Source organism: Mastacembelus armatus, chromosome 4 (assembly GCF_900324485.2).
Source record: "Mastacembelus armatus chromosome 4, fMasArm1.2, whole genome shotgun sequence".
Lineage (NCBI taxonomy): Eukaryota > Metazoa > Chordata > Actinopteri > Synbranchiformes > Mastacembelidae > Mastacembelus > Mastacembelus armatus.
The window spans coordinates 2786683-2809688 of record NC_046636.1 but is presented as its reverse complement, the minus strand read 5'-3'; the positions used below and the strand labels follow the sequence as shown (position 1 = coordinate 2809688).

The following is a 23006-nucleotide window of genomic DNA, read 5'->3' as shown; positions in this document are numbered from 1 at the left end:
ACAAAATGTCGTGAGGCTGTTAACACCCGGCCTAGTGTTCATAACCAGGACAAGAAGAGATTTTGGCCTTTGGCAGAGTCTTGATTCTCGTTTGGCTTTTAGGCCACGCGGCATCTGCTCTGCTCATTCGACTGAGGATGAGTGTTGTCTGGAGGCTAAGCTTCAGTGCTTTAAAATGCAGTTGTTTCTGCTTCTGTACCTCTCTGCTGAGCCCGGCCAGACAGAAGTCGCCTAAGTTGTTTGCACTTGACCTGCCTCTTCCGAGCAGAGCAGAACGGGGAATCAAAGAGAACAGAAACTATTTTGTGATGTCCCACTGAGTTTGAACAGTGAACAGACAGCTCTCTATGTGTACTACCAGCAGGTGACATAGTCCAGGTGACACTGAATTAGTAACTAATTTTGTGACCTGCATATATGAACTGCTCACTGTTATTCCTGTCTGTGTCAGTTTGATACAAAATACACAAATCTGGGTCCAGACTACATCTGACACCATAATGGTAAAAGGCTGAGTGCAACTGAACTTTGCTTTTTTGGAAAAATTTCACCTTTGTGGGCTGCAGGATTAACAATGGAAAGAGCACCACCTAGAGATTCATGCTTATTAATCTGCAGAAAGTCAGAGGAAAAACGTATCAGAAAACTGAATCATACGTTACGTCTTTTGTTTAAATGCTGCTCAGTGTGACTGTTTAGCACCAAATGACAACACAAGTAATGTTCAGATTGTTTTCTGAGAATTAAAAGCCCGTTTCTGTCCTTGTCTTTCTCTGCCCACCCACCCAGAGTCAGGCCATGCGTATTGTTCGGACGGTCGGCCAGGCATTTGAGGTGTGTCATAAACTGAGTCTGCAGCACACACAGCAGAATGCAGATGGACAAGAGGACGGCCACAATGAAAAGAACAGCAACGACTCCATCACAGGTATACAAACACACACAGACCAACATGCATCTGCTCTACAGCCTGCATCTCTTTGTGGAGTATCACTGAACAGTGACGCACATTTCAGAGGAGAAAGATCGTGGAATTGAAGGCATGTGTATAGTCAGCTGAGTAACAGTAACTGACAGACACTCACATTCACACCTAGGGTCACCAGTCATAGTCATGTCAAACACATGCAGGGGTGTTTGGGCTGTGGAGGAAACCAGAGCACCTGGAGCAATCCTTCCCACACAGAAAGGCCCCGGGCAGCCACGGCTTAAAACCTAGAACCGTCTGCCTGCACCAGCCCAGCCAGGGTCCATCTGCCCCCGTGTAAATAAGGTTTCAGCCCAGTAGAAGTGCAGGCCATAGAGTTCACTTCTTTGAAAAGACAAGATAAGCAAACCAGGAAGGAGCAGCTTTTTTGGAATAAAACATAAACTGTATCATGAAGGCCATGGTGGAAATTGAAAAATAGTCCAAAAATAAGGCAAAGTCTGAATCCTTGTCAACACATTCCTCAGTGCACACACCTCCACACTTCTCACAGTCATATGTGCTCAGATAGCACAAGCAGAGTGTATACTGTGTGTGCACTCAAGAAACCATACATTCCTGCCTGAATTGTGCTCAAGTTGGCAGGCAGGACAAGGTAGTTCTGGAGGGAATGTCATGGATGAGTCAACCCAAACAAAGACGGCACTACACAATAGCGTTGGTGGGCTGAGCTGCTTTTATCCGCTGCCACGTGCCTGGCCGGGGCTAGAGGCTCTGAGTGGGGTCTCAGAGGACAGACATGGGGACCCATGAACTGAGCTCTTGCACATCATCGTTCCAGTCACTGCCCTCCCGTCACTGATCTGAGAGCGTCTCCACAACCCCCCATCAGAGGCCAGCACACTTTCACATACTGATGAGCCCGGAGATCACCCACACACGGGAACTGTACATCCACACACAGTGAAAAGGCTCCCACATGCACACAAATTCATGCCTGCACACACACTAGCTCTCATGGTGTGTTAACCAACACAAGAGGTGTTACGCACAGCCAATGAGCTTATCTTGAGAACTAATTATCATGGCAATGAAAGGAGACAGGATAGAAGTGTGGGAGACAGTGGATTAGAGAAACTGAAAGATGGAAGAAAGCATGGATCATGGAGAGGAGAAAGAAAAGGAGATAAATATTAGGAAAAAGGTAAGTGGGTTAATGGAGGATGAAGAGCAGGAAAACATCAAATGTAGAAATGGATTATAAAGGGGGGGCTGGAAGGAGGAGAATGTATGGACCAAGTGATGCTCTATTCTCAGAAAAAATGTTTTTTTAGCTTTTCAGAGCAATGCAGAGTGTACGGCGTAACATAAACGGTATAATCTTATTCACAAACCTTAAGAAGGGCTTGCATCACAGCTAACAATGCCCACTCTGGAGAATAATATTCCAGTTACCACGTTACCATGAGACACGACCAATAATGTAACACATCACATCCCACAGGCATGACAGCAAGTATCAAAGACTGATTTAAAACCCACAGGATCCACAGGACGCATCTGTGTCTGTGGAATAAACCCACAGAAGTTCATCTGAAACACTTAAATAAGACAGTTGGTTCCCCTTTAGTAGAACATTACTGTAAATTCTCCAGGGGGAAACCAGTTTGTTGAGCTGTGTACTGGGAAAGGTAAACTAAAAACAGGTTAGGTGTTTGTAAGAAATACTATTTAAGATAAATGATTCTGTACATTCTGCACATTAAAGCCAAAATAACATAGACACTTGTTATAAGACCGAGGAGATGGTTGATATGAAACTACAAAAATTAAAGCCAGATGTCAGAAATAATTTGTGCCTGAAACAAGAAGACTCAGCAGGCTATACAGATATGCAGTATGTTCCATTTAACTCAAAAAGCGGTTCAGTTCAGTGGATCACAAGAAAGAATATTTTCACATAATTTATGTTTCGTGTGTGTCCTCTGACACAGTTGACCTTAATTTTGGTGAATAGCCTCATCGTGTCTCCCTTGCTCTGCTACTCACGTCGGCATCATTACTCAGTGCGCATGTTGTAAATGACCAAAATAAATAACTGTCTTTCCACACAGAACAGCATTGTTTTCTTCTGCCAGTTTAATTAACAGCGGCAGACGCTGAATAACCTGAGGAAGCATGTTAGGGCCAGGAAGACGTGAAGTCAAAGCGGAGGAGGAGGAAAAGTGTAAATTCCTGTCAGCAGCAGAGAGCAGGAGGAAGGACACTGGGGTTAGGGTAGTTCTCACAGCAGGCTATCGTGGAGGAGGGTTTTGAGCAGACAGGAGAGGGAGCAGTGTGACTGTGCCAGATTGTTGGAGCGGAGGCTCAGGCGGAGGAGGACGACAGCACTATTTGCTGATAGCTTGGTGCACAGGAGGAAGAAGTCGAGTAGAAGTGGAAGAAGGCGGAATGGACAGCGATGAGGATGGAGACGCTGAACAGGGGAAAGCATGAAGGAAACCACAAACAAAGATGAGCCTCATTGCTCAAAAATACACAGTGAAGTGGGGTGTCATAGTGGTGAAGTGGTTAGTACTGTCATCTCAAAGCAAGAAGGTTCGACCAGGGGCCTTTCTGTGTGTCCCAGTGTCTGTGTGGGTTTTCTCCTCCCACAGTCCAAACACATGCAGGTCAGGATGGATGGTGACTCTAAATTGACTGTAGGTGTGAATGTGAGTGTGTCAGCCCTGTGATTGGCTGCTGATCTGTCCAGGGGGGACCCGCCTCTCACCCACTGCATGCTGGGATTGACTCCAGCCCCCCGGTGAGCTCTGATAGGAATAAGTGGTAAAATCTGAACTGTGTGAGTTAATCTGACATAATTTACCATGATCTTTGTCACAGTAAAATATACAGGCAGGTTTCTTCAGGGTGAAAGAAAGAAAAAAGATCAGCAGCAGTCTCAGTAGTGACATGTCAGCTAAAGTAAGAGTGTGAGAGTATTCACAGGGCTGGTTATTTTAGTAACCACATCCCGTCTCCTGCTTAATTTTCTCATCTGACTGAAAGAAAATCAATAGGCAGATTTCTTAGAATGTCAAACTATTCCCACAATGGTTTTAATAAACTTGGTCAGAAAAATGGGAAGATTGGAGCCGAGCAGTTTTCACTTATTTTGAATAAAGTGTTACCTGCACTTCATTGTCTTTTTAATGTAAATTTAAAGAAATCAGATCCTTGTTTCTTCTGATCAGGATTCATATTTTTAAAATGCTCGGTTTTAGGAAGCTCCTATGGTGCAGCATAAGAAGCAGCCTTTCAGGAATTATAGTTAGAACATTATAGTTAAGTACCTACCGTCTTTTTGTGTAGAAGAAATGTTACTGTCTAATACAAGTGTAAAATGAACTGTAAGTCTGCAATCTCACCGCCTCCCTGTGAGGTTTTGTTACACAGCCAGTGACTGCTGAAGGCAGAATGAATCTTATGTTTGACTGAATGTTGAGCATCAATGTAGTTAAGTCAACACTAGACCTTTTGTTAGAAATTCAGAGGATTTGTATTGAAGTTCTACAAACCGTAGCAGTTTGTTGTTGTGTTTTACTGAGATGAAGTGGTTGGTTTCCTTCACCAAAGATATTTTGAAAAGTCAGAAATCAAGCTTTTACCAATTAAAAAGAGAAGGAAGGTCAGAGAAACCCAGTGGGGCTTTTATTATTTTACGTAGGACAAGTTGTTTGTTTAGATGAGTGTGAATGGCAAGTAGGAGTGCTCATCATGAATAGTTTTGTTGCAGTCTCATACCTAGGAGACACTGTGGATCTGCATTGGTAATTATGTCTGCTTCAGTGAAACCACACAATTTCCCATTTGGAGCAATTTGTTCAGTTAAAATTGTATTAACAGGAATGAGATGCTGCTTTAAACTCCCCGTTAAACAGCAGAGCACTGGCATTGTATTGTGTTTATACTCACACTCTATGTGCGGTAATATGGGGACCAGACTTCAGTCCCATAAAGCAGTGTACTGTGTCTGTATGGATAATGTTACTTACTACAGTGCATTCATGTGTGTCCACCCATGTGTGCGTGTGTACATGCTCATGTCTACATGTGTGCATGCAGGCGTGCGTGCTTATCCACCTGTATGTGTGTGTACTTTCCTCGGCTCAGCTCGGGAGCTAACGGGCACGGACAAGACGGCGACCGTTACTGAGGAAACAGACATAGATGCAGAGGAGGTGAGCCAGGTGCCGGTAGCAGAGGAGTTAAACCCAAACAGAGGAGTGACCGACCTGGACGCCACAGTGAAGACCCCAGACCTGAACCACTCAGAAAACAAGGTAAGTCACCTTGTGGGGTTTCACCCTTCAAACAGCTGAGGCTCGGATGTCAAATAATGTCTACCAAATGATACACACTAGAAAAACAGTGTGTGGGTGTTAAGTCAGTTCAGTGAAGTTATGTAAAACAGAAGAGACACCTGAATTCACGAAACCTTTAGGACACTTCAGGCTTGGTTTAGTTTAGAACTGGTTTGCTGTAAAGTTTTCGATGCCTGGGAAGAAGAATTGATTTTGCTTTCTTGTGGTCAAAGTGTGATATGATTCATGTCTCCTATGAAAGTTGTGATGATGGATGTCAGACTGGCTCTTTTTTCCCACTGCAAACCAAATCTGCCTGCAGGTATGAATAAAGAAACCTGAACCTGAACCCTGGGCTGGTGTCGCTGGTCCTGGATTGGATTGTTTTATTTAGAACAGGGCAGAATTGGTAACATTTCAAAGCACCTCTGTAAAGTTAGAGGCTGTGGTTATTGTTAGGAAACAAATAATTTTAGTTGCATACTATCAGCTTTTAATGTAGCAGCTTTCCTGTCGAAGCTCATTCCTCTAGACAGGCACTTGATATATTTCCGTATATGTGGTTTTAGCAAATGAACTGCCTAAAGTGTGTTTCCAGTAGGTTAAGTTGGACTTACCTGCAGCATCAGTTCATTGTCATTAAAATTAAAGACAGAGGCACCCAGCTGGCTCAAGCTCACCATGAACTACAGTGCACCAGGATGGAAACCTTTGCTGCATGTCACTTGCCATGTTATTAATTTTTTACCTAGTTAAAGAAAAGCAGAAGGTCATTTATTATTACTGGAGTTGGGGCTGAGAGAAAAGAATTAAAAGAAAAGATCCACTCAAGAGCAGATAAAAATATATATATATATCTGCACCAAAATCTAGAGATAGTTCAGGTTAAGACTTGAAACCTGGCAGGAAACCACATATGTGTTGATTCACTTCAGTTTAGGTGTGTGTGTGTGTGTGTGTGTGTGTGTGTGTGTACAGTGGATATCCAAAGTTTACACAAGCTATCAGACTTTATAGTTCTGTGACTTTGACTTGCTAACATTTAGAAGATTTCCTTGAGGCTTTAAATAAAAAGCTTTTTTACTTTGGTTTGAGTGCATGTCCGTATTAGCCAGCAAGTAAACACCAAGGCTGTGTTTGTGGATGGCATGAGTGTAGAAATAGCTCTCTGTCTGCCACTACCCCGTTTCTGTGCAGAAGCTGTCAGCAGTATGTTGGCAGCTGAGCTCCTACACTACCACTCTAGTCATCTGGTCCATGTGTTTGTGTTTGTGTGGCCTCATGGTGTTAGAGATTTGATCCAGCCCAGTCTGACCATCTGCTCTCTGGCCAGTGGAAACTCACCAGCAGCAGTCTATCTATAACCGGAGGAATGCTGTCTGGCCTGTGGACGCGTGTGAGCGGCTGCATGGCTGCTCTGCTGTTTACTGGGATTTACAGTAGTGTACGGGGTTGTAATTATATTTGATCGTGGCAGCGGTGGGAGGACGACGTAGCATGATGAGGGCAGTGAAGGGGTGTAGGCTGATGTTTATTACCCTGCTCTTTGGCTTGAGTCATTGGGCTCTGCATCAAGTTGGCAACAATGGTGTACCATAATGATTTTATTATGTGTTTATTTTTTATCATTTCCCACTGCCCGTCTCTGCTTAGAGAGAGAAATGTAATGGACGAGGATAGAAGAAGAGCGCCTGTGCTGTTTTATGCCCTATTAAATATTTTTGTCATCATGGTTTTGTTAAAGTGATTTTTTTTTTTTTATATTTGTTTATATTCCAGCAGGTTCAGCATTTATAATCCATTTGGAGAAATTATTGCTTTTTTTTTTATTATTATTATTATTATTGTTTTGAGATGCAAATGTGTCTCTGTGAAGTTACTGTCCGCTAAACCTCTGAAGCATAAACTTCCAAAATATGTTTCTACTGAACATTTCAGTGGGTTTCATTTGTCCAGTTCATAAGAAAATTACATTATTACTATACAATCATATTTTATAGGAGGTAGGTTGGAAGGTAAGACATCCTGCAGTGTATTTGCCTTAACGCTGTGCTCAGTTCAGTTTTTTGCAAGTTTAATGGAATCTATCTGTATATTAATGTTATCACAATATATTATAAATTGTGAGGACAAAAATAAGGATTCAGCTTCTTTTTTTTTAACCAGAAAAAAACTTTTTAGAGATAAAGTTTTTGGGACAAAGTTGTGGTATTTGGCAAAATGACCATTTTAGCCAAATTATTAAAAAAAAATATAAAATTAAAGTGTGTTTCTGCTGGTACAACCATCATAACATCTTGTTTTGTTTCTGCTACTTAGCCAGTTTTTAATGTTGTGTTCATTTTTTAGCTCTTCATGGTTTTGTTTCCTTGACTCCACTCACAGAGTCAAATAGTCCCAGTTGTAGAAAAAGCCCCGATCTGTAGTTAACTAGGTAATGGATTATTTGGTAATTCCTCTTCTGGGCTCAATTAATGGTAAATAATAAAACAGACAAGCAGTGAGGGAACGATCAAGAAACTTTGCATCAGCATCAGTCAGAGTCTTCTTTCACTTTAGGCTTCACACTCTCTCAAAGAAACCTGCTGACTTACCATAGGGAGACTCACCTGACTGAACCCACTGTGGGTTTTAATGCACAGTTATAAGATCAACTATTCAGCTACTTAACAGTCCCATTAATAGTAGTTATGTGACCTTTCATTACGGCCCCTGATTAAATGCAACACAGCGTGAAATCACTGAAACAACAGGCAGCAGTGACCTCTGCGTCAGGTCATTGGAGGAATGTGTGTCAGTGCATGTGAAAGTTGTGTACCTGCTTTTGTGCATATATATCCTGTATGTATTGTTTCAGATTTTACTTCCTCAAACACATTTGTCACTCTTCACACCTTGACAGATTAAATGGGAAGGTGCAGGGACAAGTGGGGAGGGGGGAATTAAGATTGAATAAGATCTGAGTGCCTTTATGTGAGTACCCATGTGCATTCATTTTTATCATGCAATTGTGTGGGTATGTTCCCGAGTGGAGGGATTTGATTCACTACAGGCTTTCTCTGGAAGCTCATGAAAGGGAAAGCAGCCTGTGAGTGTTAAAGTTCATTCTTTTCCTGTCAGCTCCCGTTAGACTGACAAATCCCTCAGCAGGCTGCATTCAAACGATCCTGGAGGACTCGGGGAGCACACATCAATCCTGCAGTACTTTGGGAGTTGTGTCCATGGGGTTGAGTAAGGATGTTTACTTTTAAAAAGCTTGCTTCTGGGCTCAGACAGAGAATTATTATAAAACAAACTGGAAAAAGAGAAGCCACAGTTTAGAGATGACTACCTTTAACAAATTTCAATAGGCTGCACTCGGGTTTGTGGCAAGAGACGCGTGCTTGTCAGTGATTTAATTAAAAAGTGAGTGGTGTGCAGAACAAAAGGGAAAAAACAGAAATGACGCAGGAAGAAAAATGTCAAGATGCTTTCAAAGCCTTAAAACAGATCTCTTTGATTTCATATCAATCTGATGTTAAGCTGTTTAAAGCAGGAGATTGTGCAGCAGCTTAAATGTGAGCTCTTGTTTGTGTGAATTAGAAAGAGAATGAGTGTGTGCTCACCTGTGTGCTTTAAAGGAAAGATGCACAACACTATCACAGAGGTTCTGCCTCTGGCCCATTTTCAGATGCTGCCAGGTAAGTGTAAACACCCGATCTCAGACTGTAGCCCTACAGACACCACCTCAGGTTCCAGAGCAGGCTTACTGGACACAGGCCGAGCAGCCCAAGCTGTCAGTGGGCTCCTGGGTCACAGTCTCTGTTTGAAGTTACTGTTAACATTTGTTGTTGGAAAATCAGACTCAGTCAAACAATGTCCTGATTGTGTGCTAACATTTAAGCAATTTATATGCAATAAACCAAGATTATTTTCCATATAAAACTGGGAATGCACTGCATCAATTATAAAACACAAACGATGCTCTACGGGGCTTCAGTGCCAATCTATGGACGTCTGTCCCTTCCTGTTAAAGGGAGTCACGTCTTTTATCCAGTGAGACTGTAAACACCATGAATAATGTTTTCACACATGAGATTACTCACCTGGCCTCAGGACAACGGTGTGATGATGACATGAAGAGGAGGTGTGAGGACGAAGAGGAGGTTAAATGTCAAAAGATAGAAATCACAGTTTACCCTTCCTAGTGTGTCTGTGTGACTTGGAAATGAATGTGTTGATGCACATCATGCAGCTATCGATCTACAGGAGAAACTGCAGAGCCCAGAAGATTACCAAGTAGTGAGACGCAACAACTTTCTAAAATCCAATCTCTGTTTTTGCAGTTTGCTCACAGGAACCACTAAATCTGAACGTTACTGGAGGGAGAAGTGTCTAGTCTGTTTAAAAGCACAGTTCAAGCACATCATGTTAAGTTTCACTGATTTGATGCAGAGGGATAAAGTATTTGCAGCAAAATCATTTTTGGTTCTTACCTTGCTGTTACTGAAAAAACTAATTTGAGACTAATTGGAGGTTTGTGACAATGGAGTCATAGAGAACAACCAGCTGTAATATAATGTTGAACTCTGCCAGATAAAACGATAAATAGATCCTTTTAAAATCATTCACCATTACAAGCCTTAATGTCAGTTCATTTTCTATTCTCTGTCCTTTTACTGGCTCAACAACAATAACATTCACTTCTCACTTTTACAGTCACAACCGTTTTTTTTGCTGCAGGGACACACACACTTGGCCTTTTTTCCTTGGCCGTCTGCTCAGCATCGTTTCAGGACAAAGACTTATCTTTTCAATTCCCTTCACAAACAAGCAGGCAATAAAAATGCCGCCTCTCCACTTTCCACAGACTGTAAACTCGGTGGCTTTGTGTGTGAAGATCGCTTGACACCAGCTCCTAGTTTTAGCCCGCTGTGGTTGTATCTCTTGATAACCTCGTGGTCTGATGATTTGATTTCTCAGTATGTGTGTTTGTGTATGTGGACTAGAAAGTGGTGAAGTAACATGGCCAGCAGCCAAAATCCTGTCACATTTCAGTTTTCCTTGCACTTGCTCTCTGTGTTTTTGTTCATATCCGTGTTTATATGGGAATGTTGTGGTATGTTGACGTGGATTTATCCATAGAAGAAGTAGCCACAGTCATGTGTTTTCTGTGTCAGCTGATAGCAAACCTCAATAATGTTTCCTATGGAGAAGTGTCTGTTATCTGTCACTAGCTATCACAGGCTCAAAGCTCATACGCACTTTTATTTTCACACATGGGCTTTGTTTCTTTCAAACTACTACAAACTACTCAGGCTGAGCTGACACTAGTATCTGTTCTTCCAGGCTGGACCATGTTCATGCCAGGGCTAGTCCAGAAGGTTCAGTGATAATAATAATGATACTGATACTTCACAGCCTCCTGACACTGTTTTTTCAGAGCTTTTTGCTTTTTTGCTTTTTGCCATGCTGTGTGCTCAGATTTCCATACTTCTTCACTTCATTTTTATGAAGAGACCTGTAATTGCAGATATCCCTGCATGACTATGGGGGACACAGTTCTAGACCAAATAGAGCTCTAGCTGAGCCTGGAACAAGCCATAGCCGGTCTGGTAATTCCCAGGCCGAGCCCACATCTCTCAGTCCTGATCCTCAGGGCTCGGAGTTTTAACAGCTACTTAACTGCATTTAACCTGGTGGTTCCGCTCCAAAACAGTCAGTGATTAATCTGGACTCAAATCCAACAGAGCTCTGAGTGCTGAGTGCTACCCCGATGTTAATTAGAAGGACATGGAAATTAAGTTTGTAGCTGTATGGCATAATTAAAAATTAATGAGGTAACATTAGCTAAGGCAACAGCAATTGCATGTAGAACAACTGTGGTGAGAGAGCAACAAAGGTAGCTAAGATAATATAAGGGCCCAGAAGAACCTCAGTTTGCTGCACAGGTGCAGATATTCTTTAACAAGCTCTGTGAGTGTTGCTTCCAGGTTGTGTATTTTTAAAAATGATCCATCTGATATTGGTGTTGACACTGAAAGTATCCAGTGAAAATGGAAGAGGAAATGAAAATGCTTATCTGAAGGGAAACACGATGATGGCACTCGCTATTTGTGGTCAGCAGCAGTTACCTGTTACCTGCTGGGCTGAAAATTCAGCTTGGTTTGGCCCGTTTACACTCACAAGTCCAAAGCCCAGAGCTGCTTTTGCTTTCATTCGTAATATAACATTTCTTTTCTGTTAAGATCTTGACAACTTACTCTGAGTAAGTAAACTGTTTGAATTATATAACTCAACCCCACCACTTTAAGAAAACACATCTGTGTGATCTAAGCCCACGATCTATTTTTGTATAGAGTCGTTCTTTGGGGTATTTTCCCAAACAGGGAAAAGATCGAAATCATTTTAAGAAACTCTGTAAAGTGACAACAATATGTTGATGCTTTAGAAACAGCCCACTGTTTAGGTTTCCTCCAGAGACCAGAATGAAATGCAGCCACAAGAAATTTTGTAAGTGGCTCTTCTCTTTTACTTTAGCAGAAAATCACACTGATGCTCTGACTAAGCTCTCAGGCCTGTTGTCAGGGATTTGTCACAAAAATCTAAATAAGTGGAAAGTGGGGCAGCGCAGTGGTTTGGCGGTTGGCACTGTTGCCTCACAGCGAGAAGGTTCCTGGTTTGAAACCCATCAGGGGCCTTTCTGTGTGGAGTCTGCATGTTCTCCCTGTGCTTGTGTGGGTTTTCTCCAGGTACTCTGGTTTCCTCCCACAGTCCAAAAACATGTATGTCAGGTTGATTGGTGACTCTAAATTGCCCATAGGAGTGAGTGTGAGTGTGTGAGGTTGTTTGTCTCTATGTGGCCCTGTGATGGACTGGGGACCTGTCCAGGGTGGACCCCTGCCTTTCACCCAAAGAGAGCTGGGATAGACTCCAGCAGATCCCTGGGACCCTGGTTAGGACTAAGGGGGTATAGATGATGGATGGATGAGTTCAAGGCCATGTAGCTTCCCTGAAAAGTAGAAATGATTTGTGTCCCCCTGCTCAGTTTTGGTTCAGTTAATCAAATAACCGATGCTACCATTCAAGTTTAAGATATTTTACTGTACATTTATCATCTGATTAGTCCTTTGTTCATCTGATTCTTAAACCTGCAGTAACTGATACTTGGTCTCCTGGGGCATTATATTAATATGCAAATCTGTTAGAAAGCAGATACAGAGCATCGTAATTCATTTGTTGTCATCATCCACCTGGAGAATATTGTTCAACATTCACTCTGGGCTCCCCCAGCTCCTGAGGAAAATAAACCATGCAGTGGGTTTTTAGTGTTTTTGCTGCTGAAAATGAGACTTTGGACCAAAGCAGTGAAGTTGTGGGCTGGAAAACCAAAGCAATAAGCTGAAAGATGCTATAAAGCTCTGCAGAGCTTCAGGGAAGCTACTGTAGAGTCTGTGGTTTTGTTGCTATGACTGAAACCTTTTCCTATACAGGTGATCCATTGCTAATATAAAAATATTGATTCCATCCACTTTGAATAAGGTAATTTTAGTTTGATGCATGCAAATTGGCAAAGCGCTGCATCTTTCTGGCTTTTGTTCAATAGCTCCTAATAAAGCTGTAAATGTATAGCTGAGGCTTTTGGCAGTGAGGGACGCCAAACGCCATCTGACATTTTGGTCTTTTATTGTGTGTGTGTGTGTGTGTGTGGGAGGGGATTGTGTGTTTGACAGAGAGCAGCTTACAGCTGGAGGAAGAGAAAGACTTCATATATCCCATGTCACCTATTTTTAGTTTTCGTTTCTGTCTCACTTTCCCATTGCTTTTTTAACCTCTTTTCTTTTCCCCTCTGTCCTCTCTGTTCCTCAACCAGTGTAACGAGAGGCTAAAAGATAAACAGAGACTGCAGCTGTCTGCTTGGAATCTATATTAGCATGTATATGTTATGTGAGGGAATTAGATGGTAATAGCTACAATTTCCCTCCGGCAGACCAGACTTGAGCAGTTTCAATGAGGAATTTCAGCAGCAGGCAGTTTTTCTCCATCCCCTTTAACTCCCCCACTTGGTTTGAATATTCTGCTCTGCTGTCTGCTGTAATTGGCCTTAACTGTGGTAAACAAGTTTAGGATCCAGTGTTCAGGGATGGATTACTGCTTCTGTTTCTGTGCAGTTAACACAGCACAAGTGACTAAAACACTGTTCGGATATGGCTTTCACTGGACAAACTGGGAACGATCACTTGTGTGAGCACAGTTGCACATAAGCATTCATATTAAATTCAATGCCTGTCTCAGCTTCTTACTCTGAAAATGAAAATTGATCACTGCAGATTATTTTCATCCACCCATCCATCATCTGAGTTAATTGACTCAGTCATGCATCTCCCATTCAGCAATTCTGAAAAATTATGGCTCCCTTTACAAATGAAGCACTTTTTATAACTGGACTTTTGTTTATCAATAATTGTACACAAAAAGATTACAAATGGGGTTTTTCTCAATAGTTTCCATCCACTGAATGCCCAAAACCCAGAGCTTCTGTCTTGTTAAGCATCCTTTATGACATCTTTTCATATGCTGCAACTTTTCCTAGATTGGTCAGGAGGCACTGCAGGCCTCATGCAGTTTCTGACAGTAATCTTCATAGCAGTTTGCTGTGCCACTGTGCTGTGACATTTTTTAAATTACAGTAATTGACTCAAGGGGATGCTGTAATTATAGGTCAAAACAAGGTGACTTTTGTGAAAAACATTGTTTGGCCTGGAAGGTAAAAATTTTCCCTTCTGCCTTAGTGTTTCATTTTCTCTTTAGATAGTTTGAGAGCGTCTTTAAAGTGGTGCTAAAGCTGCCTAATGGGGGTTGTGACCACCAGGGGCAGGAAAAGTCCACAGGAAACTCACAGTTTTAGTGCTGCTATACTTTAAGTGAGTTCTTCTGGCTGAGAGCTACATGAACATCATGTCAAAGTATTGTTTTAGTCCATGTGTCAAATGTCTGACAGTGAAATATTTGGAAACTCCAGCTCCTTTGCAGCGTCACATTAAGGGGACATGAGTCCAACCATTGTTGTTACTGTGTGAAACCAACTTTCACACACACTTCACACAGTGATGGAGCAGCTCTGTGAGGCGAGAGAAGAACCAGGGTTTCAACCCTCTCACTGACTGGACAACACTATGAACGCCTTCCTAGACTGACTCTCCCATAATGTGTGACTTTATCCCCATTGTTGAATAGCAATCTTGCCTCCCCCCAGCTACTGGATGTCAGGTGGCTTTTTACTCCACCCTCCAGTGTTTTTGTTCAGAAGAGCCATAAACACTTTATATTTTTTTTTTCCATTATGATGTACAAACTTCTCTTCCCCCATTTTTGTAATATTAATTATTTTGTGCTAAATTTTAACTGGGCTACCCAGAAAAAAATCCATCCAAATGTTGTGGAAGATGCTACTGTCCTTTTCCTAGAATATTCTATGGTGGTGAAGTGATGTTTGGTATATGAGAATGTAAGTATAAACATTTTTACTCAGTGGTCCTACTTTAAACTACCATTGGTGTTGATAATGATATTGGTGGGGAAAAGTGGTAAAATATTTGGGTTGCTCCGTTGAAGCCAGCCCTCTCCGTCTCTGTGTAATTAAGAGAAAGGTCAGACATGTCATTGGTGTCCTCTCTGTGAGTTTGACCGTTGAATCATCTTATTCACTTGTCCCATTGCTGAACCTTCGCTCTTTTCCTGACAACATTCACTGTTTCAGATCAACCACAACAGTCCTGTTGAACATGCTTTACTTAGCAAAGTGGCGTTTCAGTGTCTGCGAGTCAAAAGGGTGAATGATGTGTCTCTGGGGAACAAGCACTTCAAGAGAAAGTGAGCATGTTTTATACAATCTGAGATTGTTCCTGAGGTGTCTCCGCCACCAGCTTCTCTATTGCTTTTTCTGTTACACAAACACACAAACGCACACATAGACTAACAGACACAGAGCTGTTAGAGAGCTGTTGTCTCTTATCATTAGCCTAAAAGATCCAAGACAGGACATTAGTTATATACCCTGTGCGTATGTGCATGTGTGTGTACATCACTGTGTATGAAGTGTTCTGGCATGGATTCCTTAGAGCTCAGTTGAACCAGATGTCTGCTTGTTTGTCGACCCCTTCCTGCGTTGCAGCTCCAGTCACTTTGAAGCACCTTGTGTCCCCAGTTAGTGATGTGATGTAGTTTGGATTCAGTCCACAAACTAATTGTTCAGGCTTGGCAGACATGGGGCTTTTTTTTTTCAAATAATGTGTGATATGCAGCAACCAGTTGCCGCTGAAAGCAGAATGAAGCTTCCATGACCAATAACACGTTAACAAGCATTTCTGTTTTTCAGAAATGTGGTTCCAGTTTTTTATGAGCTACCACTGGAGCCGGAACCTGACAGACATCATTAGTGCTGGAATAATAAAAAGCAGTTGTGCCATGTTAAACCACACTGTCAGATATGATCCACCACATGGTCCCTGTTGCTGCCTCGACTCTGACGGTGCCTGTGGAGTAAGAACTGATTTGGGTTGGACTGTTCAAGTTGAGTTCTTTGCAATCTGTCTTGTGTGAGCTGTGTTTCATATGACAGAAACAAAACAACAAAGCATCAACCAACACAACAAATGATTCCTTACACATGTACATATTGATTGCCTCTTCATGCAGCGCACTGACTGACCAAGGCCTCGTCTTGATGGATTAAATACCCAGTCCACACTTCATGGCACCTCATACATCTTGGGCTGTGAGACGCCAAATCTTTTTTGCCCTTCTGTAGGACTAAGTACATAAGATCACGATCAATCAATCTGGCCTCCCAACAGTGAACAGTGCCAAATGTCTTCCAAAGGATGCCCAGCAAAGAGACCTCCTGTGTGGACTGAATCCAGGTGACACCAGTGATGGGAGAGTGCTTGTTTGTTGCCTGTGCCAGCTGTGCATTGTGTAGCTCACTGTGCATTGTGTAGCTCACTGTTTTGTGGCCCACTTCAAGGAGAATGAGGACAACGCTTTAATGGGTGTGTCCAGCTAATGAGCCATTGCTGTATTCACTGAACACTGATGATTCACTAGGTGTTGTAGATATATTTTATTCTCCCCCACCCACTCGTAGCTCATCTCATCAATAGCTTAAAATCCAGATAGTGCTGATGCTTTGTTTTAGCCACAAAGTGTGTTTTTGACTGGCTGTATGATGGAGAAGGTGCAATGTGTGACTGTTTACTAGAGCCTTGAAACAATTAGGATGCTTGATGGTGTTAGATGAAGGAGAACTGAGTCCCAAAGCTCATTATTTTTGGAGTCGAGCACTTCGGTGCTGGTGATTTGCATTCTCAGCACTGCTCATTCCACAGTTTTACATCTCAAATTCAGATTCTTGTTTTGATTATGACTTGTTCTCTAGGGCATTTTCCTGATGCCTAACCAGATTATATTTATTTGTTCATTATTAAGATTTTCTTTTCTGTTTTCTGGACATTTGTATCTTCAGCCTTGTAACTTTCTGCAACAAAACTAATTAGACATTTTTACGGTAGTGTTTTAATAGTCGTTTCTGTTACCATTTTCCATTAAGACAGAAATCGTACACCATCCTGTCCACCTGAAATCAAAAGTGTCATTTCTTTTCTCTGTCCTGTTTCCTCTGACCTAACCATTGAACATGGTCTTCCTCTCTCTCAGGCTTCAGAGGAGGTCTCTCTGCTGATGTCCAGCCCCCGGATGCTGCTGCCTGCATCGGGCACACTTCCACCAGGTGCCCCGCTGTCTATTCACCACCAGATCCAACTTCTCCAGCAGCAGCTCCAGCAGCAACAGCAGCAGACACAAGTGGCTGTGGCACAGGTGCGTCTGTCACACATACACAAGCACAAACCTTTTTTGTTTCCGTTCATACTGTTATATGCTAAATGTAGAAATCAGTAAAAGGTGTATTGTCGTTATTGTTGCTGTAAGTTGAAAGCAGTTCTTTCAGTGTTTATGCTTGTCAGTATTTCTTTAGCTCCACATTATTATAGTGGCCAATAAGATACAACATCGCACCTGCCTTCTCTTCTTTTTTTCCAAATACACAGTTTAATTTGAAGTCGTTAGAACAATGACAGTAGCATTAAGGCCGACTCACTCATGCATGGTCTTGTTCCCTCGGCACCCAAAGGCCATCGGGGCTGCAGTGGTCGGCAGTGTCTGGGGGCTAATTTAAAGTTAGAAAAGTAATTAGATTTATCCTTTTCAGTTTTAAATTACCTGATTATGTACCCTGACGAGGTTTTAAATGAATGGAGGTAGAATTTGTTCCCCCTGTGTGTGCATTGTACGTGTACAAGTACATGTACCCACAGCCATGCACAGAAAAACCAATGTACTCTACGTGGCTCCAGCTCAGGAAGTAGAGCAGGTTGTCCCCTAATAGAAGGGTCGTGGTTCGGGCTGGATTCTCTAGTCCACATTTTAAGACGTTGTGAACCTGAACACTGAACCCCAAGTTGTTAGCGGTGGCTGTTTCATCGGTGCATACGTGTGTGAATGAGCAAAAGGCTGAAGGGGCGAATAGTGTAAAGCACTTTGAGTGCAGTTGAGTGTGGAGAGGCTCTATAAAAGACCGTTTACCAGAAACACTTTTTTCTGTAGAGACCACTGGAGAAAGAAAATGAGTAAATTTCCCATCACTGATAAAACATGATCATTTGGAAACTCCCAAGCATCATTGTCAGTGTAAAGGACATCAGCATGTGCCTGCAGTCCAGTCAGGATTTGAATAAAGAAAGCGTTAGTACAGAGTGCACCCTGTCATCATTCACCCAGCCTGAGTGGCTGCAGCAAGAGCCTCGTGACAACAATGGCTTTGGGCTCATGAGCCAAATCAGCACATGCACACCTTTATACATGCAGTATGTCAGCCAGCTTATCAAAGGCACGGGGAGCAGAAACTGTAGCGTCACAACTTAACACACCTCTTTCTCATGCAATCCACACACAGTCCTGACCTACAATGTCCCAGACAGTTAAGTAGTGATGTCTCATGGCATCCAGAGACAGGTACGGGGGTCCTGATTAAACTGCCTGTTCACACTGAACTTAGCTGTTCCCTTGTCTTGACCTGAACAACATTAGACAGACTGATGCTGCAAGTCACAGCTCATGTGTTCAGATTGAGTGTGCCCAGACATAAATGCCATTAATTATACTTTGATGGAGCCAGAGGTCATTGCTTTAGCTCATGAAATGAGTATTTTACCTAATGTGGAACATTTCAAATGAGTATGTGCTACCCAGAAGTATTTCTGTCTGACCTTGGCTCTTTTGCCATTTAGTCGGTTTTCCCCTGTGGTGTTAACTTGTCTGAGCTGCTCTAAGCGTCAGCTTCCACACAGCATCTAAATTAGTTTCCACCTACTCTTCAGTTTGTTTCTGCTTTATGTGCTGGGTCTACCTGTGTGTGCTGCTGTTAGCATTCACTTCCATATACGCCTGTGATGGTGCTGTAGTTCATAAACGATGATCAGCAGAAAATTGAAATGCTACAAATAGTAGTTCATGGTCCCATACTAAAAATCAGAAAGTTCACAAATGTGATTGAAATTCAAATATTTAAAGGAAACCAACTGAAAAGTTTAGAGTTCAGATCTTTCAACAAAATATGAAGTTACGTGGGGATTTGTAAATGAAATGTCCTTAGAAATGGATCAGATGAACAAGACATGTTTTGTTTACCAAATGATCACATTTAATTTAATTAAAAAACAGTAGATTCATCTATAATGAAAGTATGTCCTGTATAATAGGGACCAGTGTTGAATGTGGTGTCACATCAAAAATTGTCTTAATGTAATTAGTGGAATCTGAATTTGATTGTCTTTATGCAATGAGTTTTACACTCAGTCTGTTTCTGTTCTGGTAGTTTTGCTCTAGAACATACAGAGACAGGGAGACACAGTGTTTTTGTTTTTGACTTTGTCAGTCAGGTAAGCAGCAGCTTTTACATGTGCTGCAATGAATGGCCCATAATTAACAACCAAGGTTTTTATTAAGGGTGAGAAGGAATCTGTTTCTGTCTGAGTACAAACATTTCTCACCAGTAATGAGAGAGGAGCACTAACACCGCCACTCAAAGGTCAAGGTCAAACAGTAATGAGATAATTAGTTCTAGTTCTGCATAAATAATGCACTTTATGGATGAATACAGAATAAGATGGGGATTAATTGGCTGACACTCCGGTACAGTGTGTCATTAACAGCTCCACCACTTGTTTTCTGTGCAAAACAAAACAGCTTTCCCTGGTGTCTTCACTTCTGTTTCACACCAGAAAATCAAATAAACAAAATCAGCGTTGTGTTTTCGCTTTGCTGGTTTTACTAGTGGTGAAACTGTTTGTTGTAAACATTTCACCGGATCACGAAGTAACCTACTCAGCTATTGCTGTTGTTTTGTGGTGAGATTATCTCGAGCAGCAGCCGCCCACAGAGCTGACAGGTTTGAGTGCATCTTACACGTACGGTTTTAAAGTTGTAGTGCACCTCCAGTGCATCATACATCAGTGAATAAGATGAACACAGAGGAAAAGCACACCCTCATCCCTGCAAGAGGGTCACCTCTATATCCTCTACTCCTCACACACCTGCTATATAAGGCAAGATTCTTCACTTTCCAGCCCTCACTCTGTTGCCACAGTATCTGTGCCTTGACCCTGGTTTGCTCTGATTATTGCCTTCTGCCTGTCATTTTGGATTTGGGTACCTCTTCCTGGTTTCCCCCAGCTCCACCACATCCCACCGACTTGAACCTGACCCCTCCATTGGATTATTCCACATGTGCTCTGATCACCTTGTCTGTCTACATTACTCAGACTTGACCTGTAGTGGCCACCACTGATTAAGTTTTTTATGAAAACAATGTGTTTGTTTGCACCAGTTGCTGCTCTGTATTTCTGCAGATGTAGCTGCTGGGTGTCTGTCTGCTGCCTCACGAGTTCTAAAAGACTAAACATAATCAATTAACTGTGGCAGTAATTAGAAGATTAATCAATAAGGAAAATAACCATTAGTTGCAGCCTGGTTTTCCTTTAATGTGTCTTTTGTCTCTAATTTGCAAGTTTTATGTGAAAATCTCTGCAGTTACTTTCATGGCAGCGTTTGTCGTCCCAGCACGTTATTAGAGAAATGACATTTAGGGGTGAAGAGGTGGATATTTTTGCTGGTGCTGACTAAAATACCTGTGATTGTGAAGTTAAGGCGTGTTGCAGAGCCTGAGCAGAGGGCACCGTAAAGTGAGGCTAATAACAGCTTACTTAGGGAAGAGTGGAAATAGAGATGTTTAATTAAGTCAGGGAAGTGAGGGGAGAAAATCTGTTAAGACAGTCACGTTTAGCAGATGCTCTGTCGCTGTTTAATGAAATTTGACCTCTTTGTCTTTGTGTTTTCTTGCTTGTTTAAGGTTAAACAGATTTCACTTTCAGTCCATTCCCTCCTTTCTCTTCCCTGGTAGCTCCTGTTTCTTTTATCTTTCCCTTGTCTCCATGTTTACTTTCCTTCTATTCTCTTTCTTGTACCATTTGCATTTTCTGACTCGATTCATCCGTGTCTGTCCAAATGTCCCATCTTTTCCTTTTTTCCACAGTTTCTGCCTCACTTGTTCTTACCTTTTTGCTCAGACTTTTCTGGTTCTCCCTCACTTCATCAAGCACTCTCCCGCTGCCACACGAGTGCAAATGCATTTCTGATGATCCTTATTCCTTCCATCTTTTCCTCTAAAATCGGGATGGGGCGAGCCAGTGTTGGAGGGGTTTCAGACGCTTTCACATCAAAGGGGCCTGGCGTGGGCAGGCAGTGCGATGATGGTAATCCTGTGTGAAGAGTACATCCTCAGCAACCAACAAGCAACAGTCTTAATCCCCTTACACTACCAATGGGAGAATCACTGGTGTTGAGTCTTGTCTGTAAAGGAAATGGTGTCATTTAAACAGCTTTATCTCCCGGTTTTTACAATTTCTACATTTTTACAAGATTAGGAAATAATCCACGGGGTCTTTTATGTTCTCTGCCCGTCTCATCTGTATTGCCAAGTGCTCGCTACAGTTTTGCTGAGCTCTGTCCAGTAAGAAGAGATCATCAGTGCGTTTCTGCCAAAGTTTGAGTACGTGATAACTAGGATATATAAATCTAATAGTCATTTTAAGTGATATCCATCCATAGACCTGCTATAAAATATATGAAGCAATATAAAAATTGAGCATTTTTAGGAAACTCAGCAATGCTTCTTGTTTCTCAGCTCAGCTAAGATCATGGAAATTCCAAATTTTATGGACATGAACATTGAAAACATGATTATATTTGTGTTGACGTTTGCAGGGAGTGTGTTTTATGGAACAAACATTGTAATAATTTGGGAGCTAAGTCCTAGTGAATGTTTCTGTACTTATTCCCACTATCTTAAGTTATCCACAGCACAGTGCAGTAGCCTGTAGATCTGTTAGACAGTGAGGGTTTTTGCACTGAGACTAGGTAGAGGAGTTTCAAACTATTGTGAGAAGAGGGGTTGGGAAGATGAAAATTGTCCTTGGGTGCTGTTCTGTTCTGGGGAACAGTTTTGAACAAAGGGAGCGATAAAAAGGCAGAGAGATGCTGCAGCCTAATTAGAACTTTAGGCAGTCATCTCAGTCGCTTCAAGCTCCTTCACTTTTACAACACTCGCATACGAGGAGGAAAATGGTGGGTAACAGTGGGTTTATTACCAAGGGACCGCCACAGTGAAACACAAGAGGTGAACCTTTTAATTGGCTCTTTGTCTGGGTTCTGCTTTATGTAAGAGGGTTCAGTTCTCCTCTCTTTAGTTTTAAAAGAGAATATCAATATCATGGCTGAAGGAGTGGGTCTTGATGAGCTGGTGGATTTTAATGCCGCCACAGTCTGGTTTTTTACGTTCAATTTTCTTTTTGTGTATTTGTGTTAAGATCTATAGATAAGTTTATTATTGATTTCAGTTCAGACCCGCTACAGTAACAGTGGAAACCAGTGAAACCAGTTCCTGTGGACAGAATATTTAAGATTTTTGCTTGCTCAGTCTTGGAAACCAGAACGATCACTGTTGGTTGTTGTTTTTTAACCTTGGCCCTAAAATATTGTGTTGTTTGGAAATAAGGATGTATAACAGTAACTTTTCACTAAAACCTGGTACAGATCCAAGATAAGACATGAATCTTAAAACAAACACAATAAGGTAGGAATAGGAGAACAATTATCAGCTGATTCAACTTCAAGGCCTTATCAATTTTACATTGACTTATTATTATTGACAGCAACAGTGACCATGATATCACCAAAAATAATTATGGCTCAAAAAGTAAAGTCAAGGTCCCACAGGAAGTCGTGACATTCGTTTGATCTGAACAAATATTGAATATTGGATTTGTTTGTGAACTAAATCAAATTTCAGTTCAAAAGAAGAAGAAGAAAAAAAAAACAAGTAGCGGTCTTCAGATGTACAGGCCTGTTAGTGGACAAACAAATAACCAGAGAGATCCCGCTGTAATACATTAGGGTTTATTATTTCTCAGCTCATTTTATTTTTATTCCATGTTTGTGTTTGTCTGAAGGACTGATCTCTGTTAATAATATCAGAGAGCTGATATTTTGCAGAATAAAGCTAAAATCAACCTTTTGTTGCTGCTTCTGAGCGAGACTTTTGAGAAAGTCTGGCTTTAAAAAGAAAAGGTTTGTCTTGG

At 41.8% G+C, this 23006-nt stretch overlaps 1 protein-coding gene across 1 annotated transcript in view; it reads left to right on the top strand.

Moving 5' to 3' along the window:
* Window positions 1-23006, top strand: part of LOC113139965 (carboxyl-terminal PDZ ligand of neuronal nitric oxide synthase protein-like) — a 132128-nt gene that overhangs the window by 78390 nt on the left and 30732 nt on the right. Inside the window, exons 6-8 of the mRNA XM_026323622.2 lie at window positions 790-928; window positions 5084-5253; window positions 16969-17130. Coding sequence (XP_026179407.1) covers window positions 790-928; window positions 5084-5253; window positions 16969-17130 — 471 coding nt within the window. The remainder of the gene's footprint in view (window positions 1-789; window positions 929-5083; window positions 5254-16968; window positions 17131-23006) is intronic.